The sequence below is a fragment of the Euleptes europaea genome, chromosome 17 (assembly GCF_029931775.1).
Source record: "Euleptes europaea isolate rEulEur1 chromosome 17, rEulEur1.hap1, whole genome shotgun sequence".
NCBI lineage: Eukaryota > Metazoa > Chordata > Lepidosauria > Squamata > Sphaerodactylidae > Euleptes > Euleptes europaea.
This window is the reverse complement of record NC_079328.1, coordinates 47,779,846-47,802,234: the sequence shown is the minus strand read 5'-3', so window position 1 is coordinate 47,802,234 and position 22,389 is coordinate 47,779,846. Positions and strand designations below refer to the sequence as shown.

At 47.5% G+C, this 22,389-nt stretch overlaps 1 protein-coding gene across 1 annotated transcript; it reads right to left on the bottom strand.

Annotated features, from left to right (window-relative positions):
- Positions 1 to 3,188: 3,188 nt before the first annotated feature.
- FOXL1 (forkhead box L1) lies at positions 3,189 to 4,139 on the bottom strand. The gene has a single exon (XM_056862728.1). The coding sequence runs from the start codon at positions 4,122 to 4,124 to the stop codon at positions 3,189 to 3,191; it is 936 nt and encodes a 311-aa protein (XP_056718706.1). The 5' UTR covers positions 4,125 to 4,139.
- Between the last annotated feature and the right edge of the window lie 18,250 nt (positions 4,140 to 22,389).

Here is a 22,389-nt window from a genome sequence, read left to right as displayed (position 1 = left end):
TTTTTTTGGACTTTCCCTCTCCCATAATTCCAGAACTAGAAGCATTTCTTCACACAAGGCAGATTTAGCTTATGGAACTCACTGCCACAAGACTGGTGGCTTAAACAGCTTCTATAAGGAAACAAGACACATTCACGGAGGAGCAGTCTGTCAATGGCTATAGAAGGATCCTCCATGTCCTAGGGCAGTGTACCTCTTGCGAGGGAGAAGCAAGGCATGATTCTTCTGCTCATACCCCATTTAAGGGCTCACCAGGAGCATGAAATGGAGAACTTCATTTCCCCCCACATTTTCTATTCAAACATGGGAAAAACATAAGCTGGCCCCAACAGAAGGACTTCCTAGGAATGAAGCCGGCTGTCTCTATGGCACTGTGGCTCTCTTGCCAAAAGAGCGTCTTGAAATCTTCTGCATTTCGACCACATTCCTGTCTTCGTGGGGATGAGGAGGGAAGAAACTTCAGGAGAGAGAGAGAGAGAGAGAGAGAGAGAAAATGCTTTCCCAGACAGCTTATATGTTTTAATGGACGCTGTTGGGACTTGTGGGTATGTCATGTGGGTGGCGTTCCCCCCTCCCCACAGCACTGTAGCACATTCATGCCCCTCCAGAGTTTTCTGCAGCTTTTCCACAGGTTTTCCCAAACCTGCTTTACTGTAAAGTTCACTGCAAAGGTCTCAGTAAAGGCCGGATGGTTGCCACATGGGTGAGGTTCAAAAGCCCACAGTTGGATTTATTCAAGATTGGTTTACAAAAAAGAAAGGCATCATATTTGAATACTATATCTTGTGATTTTAATACCTCATCAGAGTCACCTGGGGGAGGGGAGAAATAGATGCACAGCAATACTTTGCATTGATACCATACTTTCAGTATCCAAGATGTTTTTCTCAGACAACAGTCTTGCAAGGAAGGCCAGTATTATTATCCTCCTGTTATGAATGAGTCTCCTCCTGAAAAGGGCTTGCCTGTGGCCATTTAGTGAATTTGCGGAAGAGGCCTTTCAAGAAGTCACCTCTCCAAACAAAGCTCCCCTGGCCTCCTTGAGGACTAGCTTCATCAATCTGCAGTTAAGGGGGTGCCATTTCTTTCTAGCTATTCCTTCAGCGTTACAACCCACATTTGCTTCTCCACCCCCCACCCACTATCTTCTTTTAGTACTGGGAAGAAATCACCTAAAAGAACGGGGCTCGCTAGACACGTTTCGATTTTATCCAAATATTTTATTGAATATAGGTTTCGTTTCATAATGAAAACTCAAAATATATGTATCTTTTAAAAAAACCTTTAAAGGACATTTACCTACTAATATACAAAGAGAGCCTCAGATATTTATCGCAAGAATAAAAAAAATGTAAAGCTCTGGCTTTTGTATAATACATATAGGAGTTATTTAAAAATAAAAAGTCTGAAAGAAAACGATGTGGGTTTAAAAAAGTATTTCTAGAGGATTTCTCCAGTTTCCTATAAGCTAAACTTCACCTGAAGGTTTATTGCTGTGGTCAATTGGTTTTGCTAATGACTCTAATGAGGTCCAGTTGGCGCATGGCGTGAACTGTTTTCTGTCTAAATACGGACACGCTATTAAGACTATTGGAAAAGCAAAAGCAACGTGAAGCAAACAGTCTGCGATGACCCCACACGCGCGCGCACCAGTCCAGTCTTTCCAAAAGGCATTTTCTCTGTAGTAAGAAACTCCATTTCCAATGGAGGTTGGGGTTTTTTTTTTTAATGGGATTTATTCAAAATCCTATGGCCATTTCCTATTCCACAAACTTCACGTTTATTCATGATGAAGTCTGTTTCAATAGAAAGAAAGAAAGAAAGAAAGAAAGAAAGAAAGAAAGAAAGAAAGAAAGAAAGAAAGAAAGAAAGAGAGAGAGAAAGAAAAGAGAGAGAGACAGAGAGAGAGAAAGAAAAGAGAGAGAGAAAAAGAAAGAGAGGGGGGAGAAAGAAAGAAAAAAGAGAGAAAGAAGGAGAGAGAGAGAAGGAGAGAGAAAAAGAGAGAAAGAAAAGAGAGAAAGAGAGAGAGAAAGAGAAAAAGAGAGAAAGAAAAGAGAGAAAGAGACAAAGAAAGAAAGAAAGAAAGAAAGAAAGAAAGAAAGAAAGAAAGAGGAGGAGAAAGAAAGAAAGAATGACAGACAGACAGACAGACAGACAGAAAGAAAGAAAGAAAGAAAGAGAGAGAGAAAGAAAAGAGAGAGAGACAGAGAGAGAGAAAGAAAAGAGAGAGAGAAAAAGAAAGAGAGGGGGGAGAAAGAAAGAAAAAAGAGAGAAAGAAGGAGAGAGAGAGAAGGAGAGAGAAAAAGAGAGAAAGAAAAGAGAGAAAGAGAGAGAGAAAGAGAAAAAGAGAGAAAGAAAAGAGAGAAAGAGACAAAGAAAGAAAGAAAGAAAGAAAGAAAGAAAGAAAGAAAGAAAGAAAGAAAGAAAGAAAGAAAGAGGAGGAGAAAGAAAGAAAGAATGACAGACAGACAGACAGACAGACAGAAAGAAAGAAAGAAAGAAAGAAAGAAAGAAAGAAAGAAAGAAGAAAGAGGAGGAGAAAGAAAGAATGACAGACAGACAGACAGACAGACAGAAAGAAACCCAGCTAGTTTTAAACCAGAGAGATGCAGAACCAGACCACAAGAGGAGTGGTCATATGACTGACTCTAATGTTATGTTTACTCGGAAGTAGAGCCCATTCATTGCAAAAGCGACCGACTTCCTAGGCGCTTGGCTGAGGATCGCAGCCTCGCGAGTGTTGAGAAGCCGACGGAAGGAGGAGGGAGGCCGTCCAAAGCCGAGGAGACGATTCTTCCGATGCTCCGGTGCGATCCGCAAAACCGTTCAGCAAGGCGCAAAGCTCGCTTGCTAGCCCTCTGAAGGGGAGGAGGGGGGTGACACCGGAGCAAACTGGGCAGGGGAGGAAGCAGCGAAGCTTACTTCGAAGTAAAAGGTTCTTCTCGGGCCAGAGGTGGCCCTTCGCCTTCACGCTAACGGGGCTGCTCTCCCTGGGTCGGTCCGGGGTGCACGTGGGAACGCCAGTCTCTCCCCCCCCCCGCACTACATTCTGCAAGCGCCGCCCGAATTAGCCCCCAAGGCCTCCCCCCCCCCGCGCCCGGTCCCGTGTTTGCGTTCAGTTGCCCGTGGCAACCCCTCCAGTACCAGGGCGGGTGCCTCCGCCGGCGGCGCCAGGACCCGTCGGGGGGCTACTGGAAGTGAAGCACCGTCTCTGGAAAGCGGAGAGGCAAGTAGGACAGGAACGGGATCCCCAGCTGGCAAAAGCGCCCTTGGACGTGGGAATCCAGCACCAGCGAGGCGTTGAAAGCCGGGCGGGCGTCGAGCGGGCCGCCGTCGGAGAGGCCGTCCCCTTTGGAGACGCCTCTCTCGCCCTTGGCCGGCCTGCGGAGGGCTTTCTTGGCTAGGATGCTGTCTATGCTGAAGCTCTGGGGCTTGGCGGCGCTGCCCGGGCCCTGGGGGTCCGCCCGGGAGGGGTCCCGGCCAGCCGCGCGCCCCGAAGCGCCTCCGTCGAGGAGCTGCGCGCGGCTCGGCGGGGGCGCGCAAGCGGACGGGGCGGGCGGGCGGCTTCCCTCCCCCCGGGCTCGGTCGTCGGCGCTGCGCCCCGGGCTCTCCCGGAGCCTCTTGGGGGGCTCCCCGGCCGCCTCCTCGGCCTCCTCTCCTCCGACGGGGCCCCCGGCGGCGCGGGGCTTCCTCTTCCTGCGCCGGTAGTTGCCGTTCTCGAACATGTCGGTGCAGCGGGGGTCGAGGGTCCAGTAGCTGCCCTTGCCCGGCCGCCCCTTCTCGCGGGGCACCTTGACGAAGCAGTCGTTGAGCGAGAGGTTGTGGCGGATGGAGTTCTGCCAGCCCTGCTTGTTGTCGTGGTAGAAGGGGAAGCGGGCCAGGATGTACTGGTAGATGCCGTTGAGGGTCACCTTCCGCTCGGGGGCCTCCTGGATGGCCATGGCGATCAGGGCGATGTAGCTGTAGGGGGGCTTCTGCGGCGGCTCCTGCGGCGGCCGCGCCAGGACGCCCGTCGGGGCGAAGCCGAGACCCCCGGGGAGACCCCCGCGCTCGGCCCCGTAGAGGTAGACCACGGGCGAGCCCCCCAGGGCGGAGGGCAGGGGGCCGCCGTAGAGCCGGCTCATGGTCCGGGGCGCTCCGGGGGGCGCCGTCGAGGGGGGACCCTGGCCGGACGGGGGACCGCGCCTTGCCTCTCCCTCGCCTCCTCGCCTTCTGCCGGCGCTTCATCGCGCTTCTCCGGGGGGAGAGGGAGAAGGAGGTGCGGGGGGGGGGGGAGGAAAGAGGAGGAAATGTGAAATAATTGTTGTAAGTTTGCGATTCTGTGTTGACTTAGGGCTGGAAAATAAATGGTCTCCGGTAAACAGTCGTTCGGGGGGCCGCCGGGGAGCCCACCCACATTAATTAAAATCTGCATTGCGGCCGACGGGCCCTTTCCACGTGGCTCGACGGGCGGCGGCCAATGGGGCTCCCCGCTTCGCCCTTCATTTGTTTATAGCATTAGTCTGTTGATAAGTCTGCCCACCCAAGTCGAATCAAGCTGTGTTTATTTGGAAAAATTTCCGGGCACCCAATATATAAACGCGCTGATCTGATGTTTGAAATCTCACGTCCTCCGCCCCCCTCCTCCTCCGCCCCCCTTCCTTTGACGCTGTAAGCACAGGGCAGGATATTCGCTGCCGGGGCTCAGAGCAAAGCCAGCGGGGAGTCAGCTGGGTTACCTTTCTTTCTTTCTTTCTTTCTTTCTTTCTTTCTTTCTTTCTTTCTTTCTTTCTTTCTTTCTTTCTTTCTTTCTTTCTTTCTTTCTTTCTTTCTCTCTCTCTCTCTCTCTCTCTTTCTCTCTTTCTCTCTTTCTCTTCTTTCTCTCTCTCTCTCTTTCTCTCTTTCTCTTCTTTCTCTCTCTTCTCTCTCTTCTCTCTCTCTCTTCTCTCTCTTCTTTCTCTCTCTTCTTTCTTAGATTTAACAACCATTGGCTATTCATCTACCATTTCACACTTTAAAAAAGGGGGAAATTAAAATTATTTTTTCTTGACACTATAAAGATAAAAGTTGCCATATCTCTCACGCAATTCACCCTTCTCTTTCTCTTTCTCTCTCTTTCTCTCTCTCTCTCAACAAGGAACCTCTGAAGGGAGGGGGCTACATATTATCTTTTCAACCATAAGCCTTTACCCTGGTGAATGGATTTTGCCACTGACTTCGCAAGCTGGTTTAGGAAATAAGGGCATTTTCTAAGCATGAATCAGAGGTTCTTTCCACCACCGCCACTGAGAGAATTCAATGAGTGGGTAGCCTTCTCGCCCAATGATAAACAGAAGGGTCAGGTTTTTGGGCTTGAGAAACTTGCCAAACCTTTTGGGCCAGCAGGGCAAAATGAGATGGGTGTGTGTGTGTGTTTAATGCTCCTAAAAACCATGCTCCATCTCCTGACACCAAGAATCATGTCTGAACATCAGTGCCTCTACGTGGCATGTACGCCTGCAGACAACTCAGTAGAGAATCAGAGATGGCCTGAAATGTTTTGGTGCTTGAGACAGAAATGCCAAATGGACCGCCCTGGTGTTAAAAATATCGTAACCTATCAATTTTTGACAGCCCTTTAAACTGGCTCAGTGGCAGAGAATATGCTTTGTATTTAGAAGGTCCCCAGTTCAATCCCTTGTGTATCCAGATAAAATAACCTCAGGTAGTGCAGGTGAGGAAGACCTTAGAGAGCCTTCATCAGGCTGGGCAGATGATGCTGAGCTGGTCGTGCATGTTCACATTTATTCATTTAAAACTTTTCTATTCTGCTCTGTCTTCTCATGCCAACGATGCAAAGCAAAATACGTCAATGTTGCCATCAGAGGCAGTCTGCTTCATCTTCCTTAATGGCCAGACTGGCTCAAAGCAAAATCTTGCATTCCAGGCAGATTTAAAAACAACAGAAGGCTTGTCGTAAAAACAAGCTCCCTCCCTCACACTCTCACACACACCAACTTACTGAATCTATAGCTGTACCTCTGTACCTGATTCACAGAAAGTTGCTAGATGAACGCAAACAGAGATGGAAACCACTTTTTGACAGATACATGTGGCCTGTAACTAATCAATCTCCTTGGTTGATAGGTAATTTCTAAGACATAAACAAATGACAAATATTAGTATATTTTTAAGCACTTGTTAACTGCCTGTTTATATAAGATGTTAGAATGTCTCCCCACCCCCACAATACCCTATGTGAACACATTATGTATTGCGGATATAACCAATAACGCAATAATGGATATAGCAGATAAGTAAGATTTATCTCAGCAAAGCAGACACAATAGTCAGTAGTAGTTAGCTGTGTGTTTTTTATTAATTGTGGGTCAATAAGATAATGGCTCAGACTAATTTAGTCTCTTTTTAAAGAAGTATTTTGGGGTGATAAGTGATCAGCTAAGCTGAGCATGGCTATTTTGTATGTTATGTTTCCTTTTCTCCCTCAGTGTTCCCCCCCTTTTCCTTTCTGTACCCTTATAATGAAAATAAAAATTATTGGGGTGGGGGGAAAGAATCTATAGCTGTACCTCTGTGGAGCCTCTTTTCACATTGGCAGCATGCACACATGGCCTAAATCACGCCCGCGAGACTCAAAAGCACTTTTCACTGCCTGGCATGATCACATAGGCCGGAGTCTGGAAAGTGTCATTTGTAAACATTGTTAAGGCTGGATGGGGGGGCGGACACAAAACATCCTGGTTTCAATTGAACATTTGTTCCCACCCATGCCTGGCACTGTATTCAAATCCTAGAAGCAGGAAATCCCCTTGCCGGAACATGTTGAATCTGCAGGCCTACACACAGGTTCCAAGAGATGCGAAGCTGGTTTCCCTGGGACAGCTTCCTTTCTGCAACTCTCGTCTGGTGAGATTGCTGGGAAGTCTTTGGAATTTTTCGCCCATTTTCATTGTGTATCCGATTGCCACGTTGAAGAAAGTAGAAGATGCTATCTGTCATGTGATCGAGCGTTTCCCCGCATTTTGCCCGTCTTTTGAGGGACTTGTTTTATCTTGAATCGGAAAACACGGGCAAAATGCGGGGAAACGCAAGAGGAAACTGAGGCGACAGCTGATGGGTCAGAAACAGCATGCATAATCCAGAGACCAAAAGTTGTTGGAGGGGTGACGGCGAGTGAAACAGCCATGCATAAAAGACCTAAGACAGCTTCACATGATCCTATGTTCTTCCTGAGATATCTTCCTTCCTATAGTAGAGACAAGGTCCTCAGGTTATTTGTTTGTTTGTTTGTTTATCCTTTCACATGAACACATGAAGCTGCCTTATACTGAATCAGACCCTTGGGCCATCAAAGTCAGTATTGGCTACTCAGACCGGCAGCGGCTCTCCAGGGTCTCAGGCAGGGGTCTTTCACATCACCTACTTGCCCAGCCCCTTTAACTGGAGATGCCGGGGATTGAACCTGGGACCTTCTGCATGCCAAGCAGAGGCTCTACCACTGAGCCACAGCCCCTTCAACTTTTATCTTGCCCTTTCCAGGCCAAGTCAGGTTCAGCGTGGCTCACAACAAATTCCGACAACAATTAAAATCACATTATTTACAATTTGAAATCCTCAATATTTATTTAAAAATTCCAATGGCTCCTGCCCTTAAACTGTATAACAATAAGGGTTGGGTTCATGTGCCAGTTCTTCAGTGACTCCCACTTGCTATGTGGGCCAACATGGGATGAATCGCCCTGCCCAGATGAACTGTGGTCCTGCAATAGGTTTGGTTCCCCAAACAAGGCAAAAGTTTTCATAAGCAGACAGGATGTACCCATAAAAATGGATCGATGTTCGGATTCACGGCTGCAAATTTTGCAATGCAGCTTACTTCAAACAAATACACACAGTCTGAAGAGTCTTGTGAAAATCTTTATTTGCCTTTCAGAAGGAAAGTGGCCACTGATATGAAAGCAAGAACACATGAAGCTGCCTTATACTGAATCAGACACCCTCGGTCCATCAAAGTCAGTATTGTCTACTCAGACCGGCAGCAGCTCTCCAGGGTCTGAGGCAGGGGTCTTTCACATCACCTACTTGCCCAGTCCCTTTAACTGGAGATGCCGGGGATTGAACCTGGGACCTTCTGCATGCCAAGCAGAGGCTCTACCACTGAGCCACAGCCCCTCCCTTTATAAATAAATACAACAACCCTTCCCACTGGCCTTTGGTGTTTCAGAGCCTACTTAAGTCACAAGTAGGGTTGCCAGCTGTGGGTTTGGAAATTCCTGGATATTTGGGGGGGGGGGAAGAGCCTGAGGAGGGGAGGGTTTGGGGAGGGGAGGGAGCTCTGTGGGTTGTAATGCCATAGAGACCACCCTCCAAAGCAGCCATTCTCTCCAGGGGAACTGATCTCTGTCCCCTGGAGATCAGGTGTCAATCCAGGAGATCTCCAGGCCCCACCTGGAATCAGGCAATCCTAGACAGAAGGGATATCCTCTAACACAGCCACAGAATATCCCAACAGCCTGCACAGAAGATGGGAGTTGTTTCCTAATTATTGGATGGACTAACTGGTTTAATGTGTGTGCAAAGGGCTGCCAAGTGGCAGCTGACTTATGCTGACCCCATAGGGCATTGGTGGGGGACCTTTTTTCCACCAAGGGCCGTTTGGATATTTATAACATCATTCGTGGGCCATACAAAATTATCAAAAATTAGCCGACCAAGCAGGCAGCTGCCCCAGATGACACCCCCCCCCCGGCACGGGCAAGCAGGCAGGTATTGAACTGGTGGCGCACTCACCCACCTGGTGGCACTGGATGATGTGTTGCACCAGCCAGGTGTACCCATCCAGCTGCATGCCGGAGTTGCTCTATTGTCTCCACTTCTGCCCCCAGCCCTCTTGTAGTACAGAGGAAATACGTTTCTCCATGGCCCTAGTGGGAAAGGGTTAACACAGTTTCTTGGGCGGACCTAGCAGCTCCATAGCTAACGACTCTCCTGCAAGGGGGGAAAAGATTCCTTTGACATCTGCCTTGAATACAGGCTATTCCTGTCTGCGGGAGGGGGTGGATCACCAGTCTTAGATCCTTCTGAACTAGAGATCTTCCAGGACCCACAAAGGGCCAGACCAAATTATTTCATGGGCCTTAAACGGCCCCCGAGCCTGACGTTCCCCATCCCTGCCATAGGGTTTTCAAGGCAAGAGACAAACAGAGGAGGTTTGCCATCGCCTGACTGCATAGCAACCCTGGACTTTCTTGGCGGTCTCCCATCCAAATACTAACCAGGGCTGACCCTGCTTAGCTTAGCCAGCATGGTGTAGTGGTTAGGAGTGAAGGACTCTAATTTGGTGAACTGGGATGGTTTCCCCACTCCTACACATGAAGCCGGCTAGGTGACCTTGGGCCAGTCACAGTTCTCTTTGAACTATCTCAGCCTCACCTACTTCACAAGGTGTCTGTTGTGGGGAGAGGAAGGGAAGGAGATTGTAAGCCGGTTTGATTCTCTTTAAAAAGAGAGAGAAAGTCAGCATATAAAAACCACCTCTTCTTCTTCTATCTAATAAGATCATGTTAGGCTTGGCCATCATCTCTCCCCACCCCACCCCAGACCTTGCTTTCATCTACATCAATTCTTTCCATCTCTTCAGACAGAATGGAGCAACCACTGTAGGCTCAACTTTAGATTTTAGCAGACCTATCGATCAGAGGAATTCAGATGTAAAGATTTTTCTAAATCCCCACCACCACCTTGTTCCTTGTTCCTTTCTATAGGCAGCAATTTTTTTGTTCCTGCTACAGAGAACCAGTGTACTGTTGTGCTTAGAGTGTCTGCCTAGAATCTGGGACCCCCGGGGTTGAATCTTCACACTGCCATGAAAGCTCTACCTTGGGCCAGTCACACTGTCAGCCTAACCTACCTCACAGGGGTGTTGTGCGGATAAAATGGAGGTGAGGAGAATGATCTCAGGAATTTCCCAATCCATTCCAGATTTGGCAACCCTACTGACCCCGCAGCAGGGGTCTGCCCACCCTGGCAAAGGAAAGGCATGAAGGAGACTGGGTATTTGTTGTTCTTCTGTTAATACAATCAAAACCATTTTCCTCCCTCTTTGTGGAGGGACTGGCTAGTTTCATAAGCTCTGTTTTGGGGTCACCCTAGGATGGGGAGCCCCAAAAGTCATAAAAGGGGGTGGTGGTTTGGCAAGCTTTAGGAAGATTCTGATCATTTGCAAGCTCCATTGCTTTATATTATGTACTTTCCTGTTTATAACCAAGAAAAGGATTTATAACAACTTTACAAGTGCACACAGCTGGTCGCTGCTTACATTAGCCCTTTAGGATGCTTGGCTTTTGTGTAAACCTTCGTTGGGGTTGATATTTATCTCTATTTTTATTTACTGGCGTCATGGATTACATCAAAGGTAGCCAATGGTTGCAGTTCAGAGCAAAGGTATGCAGGAGGAACAGCGAAATGTGGCAAATAAAAGATTATGCCCCCGCCCCACTTTTGTTTCCCAGATCTTGGAAAGCTTCCTCTTTGGTCTCCAAAAAGCTACCCTCCCCTTAAAACCCACACACAACATAACTGGTGCAGAATTCACAACCCCGAGATATGCCACATCCTTCCTTTTTTAAAAAAATCAAAAGTTTCTAGTCCTTAAGATTTATTTTAACATTTCCAGCATTTATAGGCCCGCTTTTCTCAAACAGAAGGACTCAAGGTGGGTAACCAAAATAAATCCATTTAAAATAAAATCAATGCAGATTAAAGAAAATAAGAAGAAAACTTTAAAATATCCAGCAGGCATAAGAAATAAATGGTGCTCATTAAAAACAAAATCTGTATCCCTGCTAGGGTTGCCAACCGCCAGGTAGGGCCTGGAGATCTCCTAGCATTATAACTAATCTCCACACTGCAGTTTGATCCCCTTGGAGAAAATGGCTGCTTTGACAGGTGGACTCTGTGGCATGACATCCTCACTGAGGTCCCTCCCCAGGCTCTCCCCCAAATCTCTGGGAATTACCCAACCTGGAGCTGGCACCCCTAACCCTTGCCTGCCCTGACCAACTATAATCCAATCACATCGCTCCAGCAATTCTGGTTTACGACTCTCGTAAAAGTATAACAACGATGAATCTGCTTTAATTCATCCATAGTGCTAGAGCAGCCACCAAATAGCCCATGATCAGGTTGTAGTGGAACAAATCTCTACATGGTGGGGGGGGGCATGGAACCAACCAGTGCTTTTGAACAAAGAACACACACACACACCGCCCCAGGCTCATAGTAAGAGAGCCAGTCCTTCAAAGTTTGTGGCCAACATTCTCAGTGGAGTCTCAAACCTTTAAATGCCGCTGGTGTGCTGAATGATTTCCCCCCAGGGCCAAGAGATAGAATTTCAGTGCTATATGGAGCTCCGTACTCCTCTTAAATAGCACGTGATCTTAATGTTCTTTGTAAAATTACTACAATGCTTGATGGTGGCAAATGGCTTTCTTCAAAAGGGTCAGGCAAACTCATGCCATCGTAACGTTTGCTCAACAGAAGGGAGGAAATTGGGAACCTCTGAACCAGCTGGATTAGACCATTTGCCCTTCTCTCATTTGCAGATAACTCAAAAGGGGCTTGGTGAGAGGCATGAAACTTTGGGGGGGGGGTGCCATATGGCAATAGCTCTGAGCCCATGGCTTGAAACATGCGGCCTTTTTGAGCCACGCCACCAGAGCCAGAACCAGCCGGGATGTTCCCATGACTCATCTCCTCTCTTCTGTTTGGTTATGGCTCAGAGGGGCTGTGCCTCAGTGGTAGAGCATCTGCTTGGCATGCAGAAGGTCCCAGGTTCAATCCCCGGCATCTCCAGTTAAAGGGATTAGGCAAGTAGGTGATGTGAAAGACCTCTTCCTGAGACCCTGGAGAGCCGCTGCCAGTCTGAGCAGACAATACTGACTTTGATGGAGAGTTTGGAGAGAACTGTGACTAGCCCAAGGACACCCAGCAGGCTTCATGTGGAGTGGGGAAACCAACCCAGTTCACCAGATTAGAGTCTGCTGCTCTTAACCACTACACCACACTGGCCTTTTGGTCCTTAAGAGATTGCATCACTGCTTTGGGTTGACAGAAGAGCCTTAAATTTAAGCGGGGGCATTCCAAGAGTCAGGTCAACAAACAAACAGAAGGATTGGCCTGCCACTTTTCCTGTTTGTTTGTTTGTATTTTTAAACTCTCTTGCTGGGCATGGAAACAATCATATGTACATCCAGAAACCTGTTAGGATTCATTCACACATGACTGTTATCTTAGATGGCATCTGAAAGACTAGTAAGAATTTTCACAATTGCATCTTTACATCTTCCTGTGTACAATCAGACAATTGGCAGATCTCTCTCTCTGGAATGCCCTAGAGCCTGCCCTCCGAAGCGGCCGTGTTCTCCAGGGGAACAGATCTCGGTTGCCTGGAGAGCAGTTGGTATTCCGGGAGATCTCCCGATCCCCCCTGGAGGTTGGCAACTCTAGAATGGCAAGGGTGGTTTGTTTGTTTTTTGCTCTTTCATACAACCAGATAGATAAAGGATGGGTATGGGGGGGGGGGTGCTGCCATTCTCTCCAAGGCTTAACCCATCTCTTTCTGGGTCTTGCAGCTACTGGGATTGGGCCCATACGCCTACATTAGACACACATTCATTCCCAAGCCCAAAGTGCATTAAAAACTCAACGGCCATTTATTCATGGGAGGTTTTGCCGCTCTCTAGATGCACATTTTCCCCATCCAAATTCTCAAAACTAAAAAAATAAGCCCCCATGCAGTTTTCAAAATTCAAATGGGGAAAACGTGCATCTAGGGCACTGGTTCCAACCAGGGGTCCATGGACCCCCAGGAGTCCACGAGAACTAAATTAAGGTCCACGAAGCAAAGTTATAAACCCATAATAAATTAATATTTTCAATTATAATATTTTCTATTATAAAATATATATTCAAATATTATTCTAAGTTTAATGTTTAACTAACAGTTATGATTAAAGTTTATTTTCAAATTCTTGGAGTTTTTATTTTGAACCTTGGGGTCCCTGCACCGAACAAAAAAGTCCTAATGGTCCCTGGTCAAAAAAAGGTTGGGAACCACTGATCTAGGGAGTGGCAAATCCAGGGCAAAACCTCCCATGCATAAAGGGCCAAAAAGAATAATGAAATAAGCCCGAACTCGGTGCGGGGGGGGGCACTGCTATCCTCAAACTCCACTTTCCACTGACGTTCAATAAGATGTCTCTCTGAGTCAGGCGCTGGGGATGGGGACCGAAAGGCGAGGGAGCGACGGGTCAGCTCTCCGCCTCTTCCTTTGGGTCGAAAGCCCCCCGTCTCTCTTCCCGCAGCCGCTCTGCAGACCCCTCCAAGAAGGAAATGTCCCGTCTACTCGCGACTCGGGTCGAAGGATCGGGGACGTTCCGTGGAGGAGCCGGAGCATTCACACAAGCGGGTCCGGCCGCGCCTCGACTCCCTTCGGGAGCCGCTGATCCGAAGCCGCCGCCGCCCGGTGTCAACGCCAGTCCGCGTCCCAGAGTCGCGCTCAGCTAGCTTGGGAACTGAGACCCGGCGTCGGGGCGGATCCTCTTTCGCCTTCCCTGGGGGAGCCAGAGGGGCTTCCTCGGGACCCTCCCGGCCTCCAAACCTTTCCCCAAGGGGAGAGGGAGAGCGATAAAGAAGCGAGACGCCCTCTTCTTTTTTCTTTTCTTTTCTGTTCCCTTTTCTCTTTCTTTTATACGATAGTACTAACTATTAATAAATATTAGCAACAATATCAGGACTAGAACTTTATGCAAAAGAGATTACTAATTTATCACCAGATGGAGGGAGGTGTAGGGGAAGTCAATATTTCTTTGTTTATACACAAATATCTTTAACAATGTTTCCTATTTGTTTTTACTTTTTATGGTTTATGTCAATTGTTAAACTATGTGATTAATAATTCTGGAAAAATAATTAAAAAAAATATTTTTTTTAAAAAAAGAAGAAGAAGCGAGACTCCCTTCGGCGGCGGGGTGGCCGCATTCAGACGCGCCTTCGACGGCCGCGGGTTCAATTGCGCCTTCAAGAGGGCGAAGCTATTCCACAAACCCGGGCGGCCAAAAACCGCTGCGGGAAGTCCCTGGAAGGAGAGAAATACGGTAGAAATGGTCGAGGCCACCAATCGGAGGTGCCCGAGCTTCTGATTGGTCCCTGGGGTGTATTTCCCCCCCCCCCACTGCTCCTAATTAGCTAGGCAGGCGACGGGGTGACCGAACCGAGAGCTGGATCGGAATTCTGCAGGGCTTGAGACTGGAAATAGTCTCAGAGCATGTACAGAGTGTCTTTCCCGGTGCCCACAGTCTGGCCCCAGCACGTGTAGGACTGGAAGAGCGGTTGCATGGGCGCAGAAAGATGCTGCTGGGACGTCTGAGCCTCCTCCCCCCATTCCCTTGGCAATTCAGCGCTGGACAGATCCGTAGTGCATAGGGTTGCCAACCTCCAGGTACAAGCTGGAGATCTCCTGCTATTACAACTGATCTCCAGTCGACTGAGATCAGTTCACCTGGGGAAAATGGCTGCTTTGGTAATTGGACTCTATGGCGTTCAAGTCCTTCCCCTCACCAAACTCTGCCCTCCTCAGGCTCCGCCCCCAAAACCTCCCGCCGGTGGCGAAGAGGGACCTGGCAACCCTAGCAGTGGAGTGATAAGACAGGTGGGAAGATCTTGTGGACCTTAAACTATTACAGGATCCTTTTCTGTCAGACAAAGTAGACCATACTGAGCTACATCAGAACATCACTGGTGCCTTGCTAGATCAGAACCAACAACCCTTCTAGCCCAGCATCCTGTTTCCCACCGTGGACAACCAGTAACCCTGGAAGGCGCACAAATAGGGCACAGAGGTCATGACCTCTCCCTGTTGCTGCCCTCCAGCACTTGTATTCAGAGGTAAACTGCCTCTGAACATGGAGGTTCCATTTAAATCACTGTGGCTGATAAGCCATTGATGGGCCTGCCCTCCCTGCATCTGTCTAAACCCCTTTTAAAGCTCCCAAGTGCTAAAGTTCTAGAGGGGAAAAATTCTCTCCTGTCCACTTTCTTCGCTGCTAGATGTACCCAAGAGACTTGCATAGTAGAAGATAGCTGCAGTCCATCCATATAGGACTGTATCCATTTATGGAGAGGGGCCATGCCGGGCTTTGATGTCTAACCCCCCTCCGCAAATTCAATTTAAAGGATTTTGGATAGCAGACCTGAGAAAGTCTGAGACCTTTAGAGTGCTGCAAAGTAGCAAAATGGTGTGAAAAGACCGCTGGGGCTTCATTTTGGTTTTTAAAAATATTTTTTTTAATTAAAGGCTCTTGTGATCCCAAAGCAATATGCATATCCTCGGGGGTGTGCTCACAGCATCTCTGTATGCGCCATGGTTCTGTCCTAGCCTCTGTGCCATCCGTTGTTGCAGAGACCAGGTAATTCTGCCCCTTCGCTGCATGCAAGAATTGTCTCCAAAAGAGCCGAGTTCCGATCCCCTGAATCCATGATGTGGCCTCAGTCAGGAAAGCCTCAAGTGTTTGGTGATCTGTAAACCTGTAGCTCTGGAAGGCCAACCAATAGGACTCAGAGGTCATGGCCTCCCCCTGTTGCTGCCCTCTAGCACTGGTGTTCAGAGGTAGACTGCCTCTGAACATGGAGGCTCTGTTTAAATCACTGTGGCTGATAAGCCATTGATGGGCCTGCCCTCCTTGCATCTGTCTAAACCCCTTCTGAACCGAATGACAGTAGTATTTTTCTTTCCAATCTTTTCACGGAGCACTAGATGTTTTGCGGAGCACCAAGTGCTCCATGGAGCAGTTTGGGAACCGCTGGTTTAGGTGTATGTACTGTAATGTATTGTTTGTATTTTTTTTGTTTTGATGTTAAGTGTTTTACATCTGTTTGTATCTTATAGTTATGAAATAAAAATTCAATTAAAAAATAAGTTCTGTCCGGGATTCACATGTGCAGGTCCTCCAGTGAAGAAGAGCATGCCTGTGTGAACCAGTTGCACACGGAATCAAGAGATATAGCCAGGGCCGATGCTACCATTAGGTGAACTAGGCGGTCGCCTAGGGCGCAAACCTCAGAGGGGCACAGAACTGGCCTGTGGGGCACAGTTTTAAACAGATTAGTTTCTTGAAAAAATGCAGCGGACAATTTATATTTTTCATTTTAAGATAAATACCACAACAGGGCTATGGGATATAATTAATTATGACGTCTTATAAAAAGTTTTGTAGGAATGCATCAGGCTTTTATTTTTCCTACAAGACATCTGTTTTTGAAAATTGGTTAGCAATGGGGGGGGGGCACAAGTAGTTAGCCTTGCCTAGGGCGCAAAGAAGACTGGCGCCTGCCCTGGATATAGCCCTCCCCAAAACTTTCTGCTGGCCCTTGCACTTGCAAAAAGAGGGAAGGAACGAACAAGACTTCTGCTCTCCTGACTTGTGGTGAGTCAGCACTGAAGGCCCCCTCGCCTACTTTCCCTACAAGATCCGCCCATGTAAGTAACCCAGACTTCAGAGAGCCACATGCCGAATGATGCAAACAGGCCTGCAGAATAAAAATACCCCGATGACTCATGCAATTGAGTCAGGGGACACATCACAGAGGAAATGGGGGGGGGGAGAGGCCTCTCTGACCAATACGATGCTCGCCAAGGTGGCTTGGATGACCCAACATGAGAGGCGTGGACCAGTCAAGGAAGCCCTGGCCCTCGGTTTGGAAGCCCAGAGCCAGGCTGTTAACCACAGGACATCTGGAGGTCATTCATTCATAGGGTTCCCATAAGTCGGAAGCAACTTGACATAATTTAAGACACATATAACACGAGGTGCTCAGCCATGAAGCCAGGTCATTGGGCTGTCTTTGGGTAGAGGAGGAGGAGGAGGAGGAGGAGGAGGAAGAAGAAAAGTTGGTTTTTATATGCTGACCTTCTCTGCCACTTCAGGAAGACTCAAACGGGCTTACAATCGCCTTCCCTTCCCCTTCCCACAACAGACACCCTGTGAGGTAGGTGGAGCTGAGATAGTGTGACTAGCCCAAGGTCACCCAGCTGGCTTCATGTGGAGGAGTGGGGAATCAAACCCTGTTCACCAGATTAGAGTCTGCTGTTCCAAACCACCGCTCCTAACCACTACACCACACATAAAACACGAGGTGACTCAGCTGTGAAGCCAGGTAAGGGGGCTGCCTTTGGGTGGAGCATTTTGGACACATGAAGGGCAGCCAAATGGGAGGGCCCCAGTGGGTTCAAGGCCTCAGGCAGGCCCTTGAAGCAAATCCCACTGCAATGAGCAGGTGGTGTATTATAAATTCGATTTTAAACTATGCCCACAGAGCTTCTTGCCGGTCATTTTTCAAAAAAACCTTGGGCTCAACGCATCTGTATATGCGGTAGCTCAGTGGAAGATCTACACATTACATCCTGGACTGCCCTCCCTACATCGAGCCTCGGAATAAGTTTCTGGCAAATATTATTTCCACTTTACATTTATTACCTGATACCGATAAACTAATTTTCTTGCTTTCTGATACTGACCCTTTTGTCTCCTGGAAAATGGCACTTTATGGCTAAGCAGCCAGGAAAATTAGGGCAATGAAAGCCACTGAATGAGGAAAGGAGCCAAATTGGTGTATTTTAATCTTACAACTTTTAAGGGTTTTATATATATATTGTTGTAATATTGTCTGCCCTGACCTGGATGGCCCAGGCTAGCCTGATCTCGTCAGATCTCAGAAGCTAAGCAGGGTCAGCCTTGGCAAGTATTTGGATGGGAGACCACCAAGGAATACCAGGGTTGCTGTGCAGAGGAAGGCACTGGCAAACCACCTCTGTTAGTCTCTTGCCATGAAAACCCCAAAAGGGGTTGCCATAAGTCAGCTGTTGAAGGGACACCTCCAGTTAAAGGGACTAGGCAAGTAGGTGATGTGAAAGACCTCTCTGCCTGAGACCCTGGAGAGCTGCTGCTGGTCTGAGCAGACAATACTGACTTTGATGGACCAAGGGTCTGATTCAGTAGAAGGCAGCTTCATGTGTTCATGATTAGGGGCCTGGAGACCAAGCCCTACAAGGAAAGGCTGAGGGACTTGGGAGTGTTTAGTCTGGAGAAGGGGAGATTGAGGGGGGACAGGATAGCTCTCTTTGCCTGAGACCCTGGAGAGCTTTTGCCAGTATGAGTAGACTTTGATGGGCCAATATAAGGCAGCTTCATGTGTTCAAAGCCATGTGTGATAATGCTGTGATGTGTTCAGCTATCCAAAGATTAAAAAACAAACCCTGGGTATCCCTAAAGTACCTTTTTGGGCCCCAGCCTTTAGCTGAACTGCTCTGTGGATGATCGTTCTTTCAATGGGTTCCCTCTTCCCTCCTGAGCATCTTCTTCTCCACCCGCCACAATCTCTAACAGGATCAGTTTCTTAATCTGGCAGCAAAGAGGCTTTAAAAAAAGAGGACATTAAGAATGCAATGAAAGAGGCGAGGCGTCTGTTTAAAAAGCAGGCCGATGCAGTCTGGGAGCCGAGAGTGGATATATATCCTTTTCCTAAAGTCAAAACAGGTGAATTCCCAAAGAAGAAAGAAATGTCCAGCCCTCTTTTGCTATGTAACAGGGAGGAAATACACTTGTTTTGTTGGCTTGGCTGGCAGAGCTAGAAAGATCCACGGTACAGAAATGCCGCTGTTTTTCAGGACATACTTTTCCAGATTAAATCAGGATGGAGGGGGGCAGATAGAAGGTCCTTACACACTCTCCCTCGCCAGCAAGACTGAAAGTTTTAAAGTGATTTTGGCATTTGGAGTTCTTGATATTCTCTTCCACAGGCTCGCTTAGGCCAAAATAAACCTCGGAACAAGCAGGAGGGCTGGGCAAAGCCTTATAGAGAGAGAGAGACAGAGAGAGAGAGAGAAGTAACAAACACACCATTGTTCCTAGTGGAAACATTTTGTGGCCGACTCCTCATTTCCCTACTGTCAGAATAGGTGCAGAAAAGGACAATCGAAACGTTCAAGGGGTTAGCGCGCCTTCTAAGCACTTTTTCGGTTAGAGGAAAGACAACTAGGGGAGGTGAAAGAGATTTATAAAATTATGCACGGAGAAAAGAACCTTTCCTCCCTCCGCCCCATATTAGAATTTGGGGAAGCTCAATGGCATTAGTGAGTTGGAGACTTAGGAGTCTCAAAGAAGAAGAAGAAGAGTTGGTTTTTATATGCCAACTTTCTCTACCACTTACGGAAGACTCAAACCGGCTTACAATCGCCTTCCCTTCCCCTCCCCACAACAGACACCCTGTGAGGTAGGTGGGGCTGAGAGAGCTCTAAGAACTGTAACTAGCCCAAGGTCACCCAGCTGGTTTCATGTGGAGAAGTGGGGAAACAAACCCAGTTCCCCAGAGTAGCTTCTGCTGCTCATGTGGAGGAGTAGGGAATCAAACCTGGCTCTCCAGATCAGAATCCACCGCTCCAAACCACCGCTCTTAACCACTACACCATGCTGGCAAGGAAGTAGTGACACTGTGGAACTCCTGCCACAAGATGTAGCTATGATTGGGAGCACAGATGTTCCTAAAAGTGGATTAGACAAATTCCCGAAGGCTTGATCCGTCAATGTCTATTCACCATGATGAGTAAGGGAACTACAGTGTACTTCTAAATACCAGCTACATGTACCAGTTTATGCAAAGAGGGGGCTTTGACCTTTGTGATCATCTTGGGTAGACTTTCTAGGACATCAGACTGTCCACTGTGAGAAAACATCTTCAGAACTAGGTGGATCTATGGCCTGACCCATCAGTATCTTCCTCTGCTTAGGAAAGCAAACCTTTTTCAGGTTTTAAGAAATGTCTCAATCCATCGATAGAGAAGTCAGTAGGAAGACACCACCAACCAGACTTCATTTGTTAATTTGGTCCCAGTGTACATAACTGATCATTGCTGAATCATAAATGGTTTTGTAGCCCTGTACCATCTCTCCATTAAAATCTCCAGCTGTGCCCTCCAACGGTTCTTCCGTTTCAGCAACAGAATTTTGTACAGAAAATTCCCAATATTTACCCGTGGGATAATTAGGGGATGGCGGGGGGGGGGGGGGAATTGTCAGGTCCTTCAAGAACGTAAGAAGAGTCCTTCTTGCCCAGAAGAGTCCAGGGAGCCCAGAAACTGGGTACAAAGCCCCCCCTCAGTGGTGCCTGCAACATCTGGGATCCAGAGAGGCACACTTGGGGTCCAATGTAGTTATCTCAACTAGTAGCCATTTGTGGGGATCCACCTCGAATTCTGACACGACCCCATTTGTGGTTCTCTACAAGTCTCTTACAAGTCCTGGGCCCCTAAATTCCTTTCAAGATGTTTTCTTTCTTTCTGGCAGAGCAAAATGCTGCCAATACCCAACTGTGGCCATTTAGTTTGGTTTAATAAAATATAGGTCGTGCCTCTCTCTCTCTTTTGGTTGGCAAACAAAGGTTTTAATGGGTGAGAGAGGAGAGGGCTATTTTTAAAGCCCAGGTTCTTTTCCCTCCCCAGAAAAGAATTACAATTGTCCTTCCATTTTCCTATCACCAAAATCTAAACTGGTTTCCTTTCAGGACAAAAGCTACATTGGAAGAAAAGTGGCGAGCCTAAAAGGCAAAGAGAAGAAAACCCAAATGTTTTGCTTAAAAAAAAAAAAAAAGTTGTAGCAGTTTAGGTTTTCATGGATATTTCAGGCAAGGATCATAGTAGCAGAAGGTTTTTTACTTAGAAGTGTGTAAGGCAGTGAAACCAATGCAGCTTTCCTCTGTCCAAGATCCATTTGAAAGCCCCTTACTGGGATGAACTTTTATACTAAGGGAAAATGGGTGCAGAGAGATTTTCCATTCCCTTCTGTCAGCAATGCTGATTCTATGACCTTAGGCAGATGATGAGAGGGAGGGCATCTTGGCCATCTTCTGGGCATGGAGTAGGGGTCACTAGGGGTTTTGGGGGGAGGTAGTTTGGAATTTCCTGCATTGTGCAGGGGGTTGGACTAGATGACCCTGGTGGTCCCTTCCAACTCTATGATTCTATGAAGTAATGGAAATGTTATCTGCTTTCCCCAAGGTTAGGGTACAGCTCTGGGGCATGTGGGTTTCCCCCCCCCCAAAAAAAAACAGCATTGGAGAAAACTAATTTGAAAAGGTATTTGAAGCAAGGCGGCATTGTGCAGGTATTGAGGCAAAAAGCACAAAGGTGCTTTTCACCTGTATGACTGGCGCATCAGCAGTAAGTGACACGCTGTAATTGCAGATTACCACAAAGACAACTGACGTACAGCCTTCATTGCCAAGTCTTGTCACAGGGGGGTTAGTTCACACATACAGAACACAAACAACCAAGTGTGTGTGTGTGTGTGTGTGTGTGTGTGTGTGAGGATTACCAAGCCATGTACAAACATGTGTCAAGGCAGACCCAGTGGGTTTCACTATACTATTCGACCCTCTAGGATGCCCCCGCCTGTAAAAACTTCCTCTAACTGGAAAAGGGGACAAAGTACTATCACACTGTTATCAAATCAACCTGTATTGATTTCCCCCCCTTCATTTTGAAGGGGAGAACCAGCTTGACAACTCAAAAGCAGAACTGTCAATGGCCGAAAAAAGGTCAATTTCTGGCCAGAACCCAGAGTTAACTTGCCCCACACACTGCCCCACTGAAGCTTTCCTAGACATGTGTCTTGGGGCCCCGACAGTGCCTCTTCATGTTTGAACCCCAGCTCCTCAGTAAGGTGGCAGTCACTCTGTTGGCTTTATTTGACATCTAGCACAATTGAGGGTCGCTAAGAGACTGAACAGCTTTGGGGGTTTCATTTGACACCGTCTTAGCCCTGTTTTGCCATGACCAATGGTCAAAGTTTTAACAGATATTTTACAATGCCTGGCCTTTTTTTCTATCCTTCAGTACAATTGTTTAAAAATATAATTTGTATTGCCATCTCCAGATTCTCATGCCTGGGGAAGGTTCCTAGTCAAAGTCAAAGTTAGAAAGTCACCAACGTGAAGAGTGAAATTCTGGTGTCATCTCAGGCTCTAAAACAGACCAGGGTTTTAAACAGACCAGAAGTGAACCTGGACTAAAAGGAGGGAGCCAGTCTCTCAACAAAGAGGCCTGGATCCTAGGGGTATTTACTTGGAAGTAAGTGCCATTTCTATGGTGGTGAGTTGAACTTTTCAAGAAATTCACTGGTGTGATGCAGCTGTGTGAAAAGCAGGAACAACATTATGTGGACAGAAAAAGGCTATATTGAGTTCTGGAAAAGAATACCGACAACTGATTTCTCACAAGGACAAGCCGTTCTGGGATTTTTTTTGGGAACATTACACTTTTCATTCGAGAGGGATAACTGGGTCAGCCTATTGCAGAAA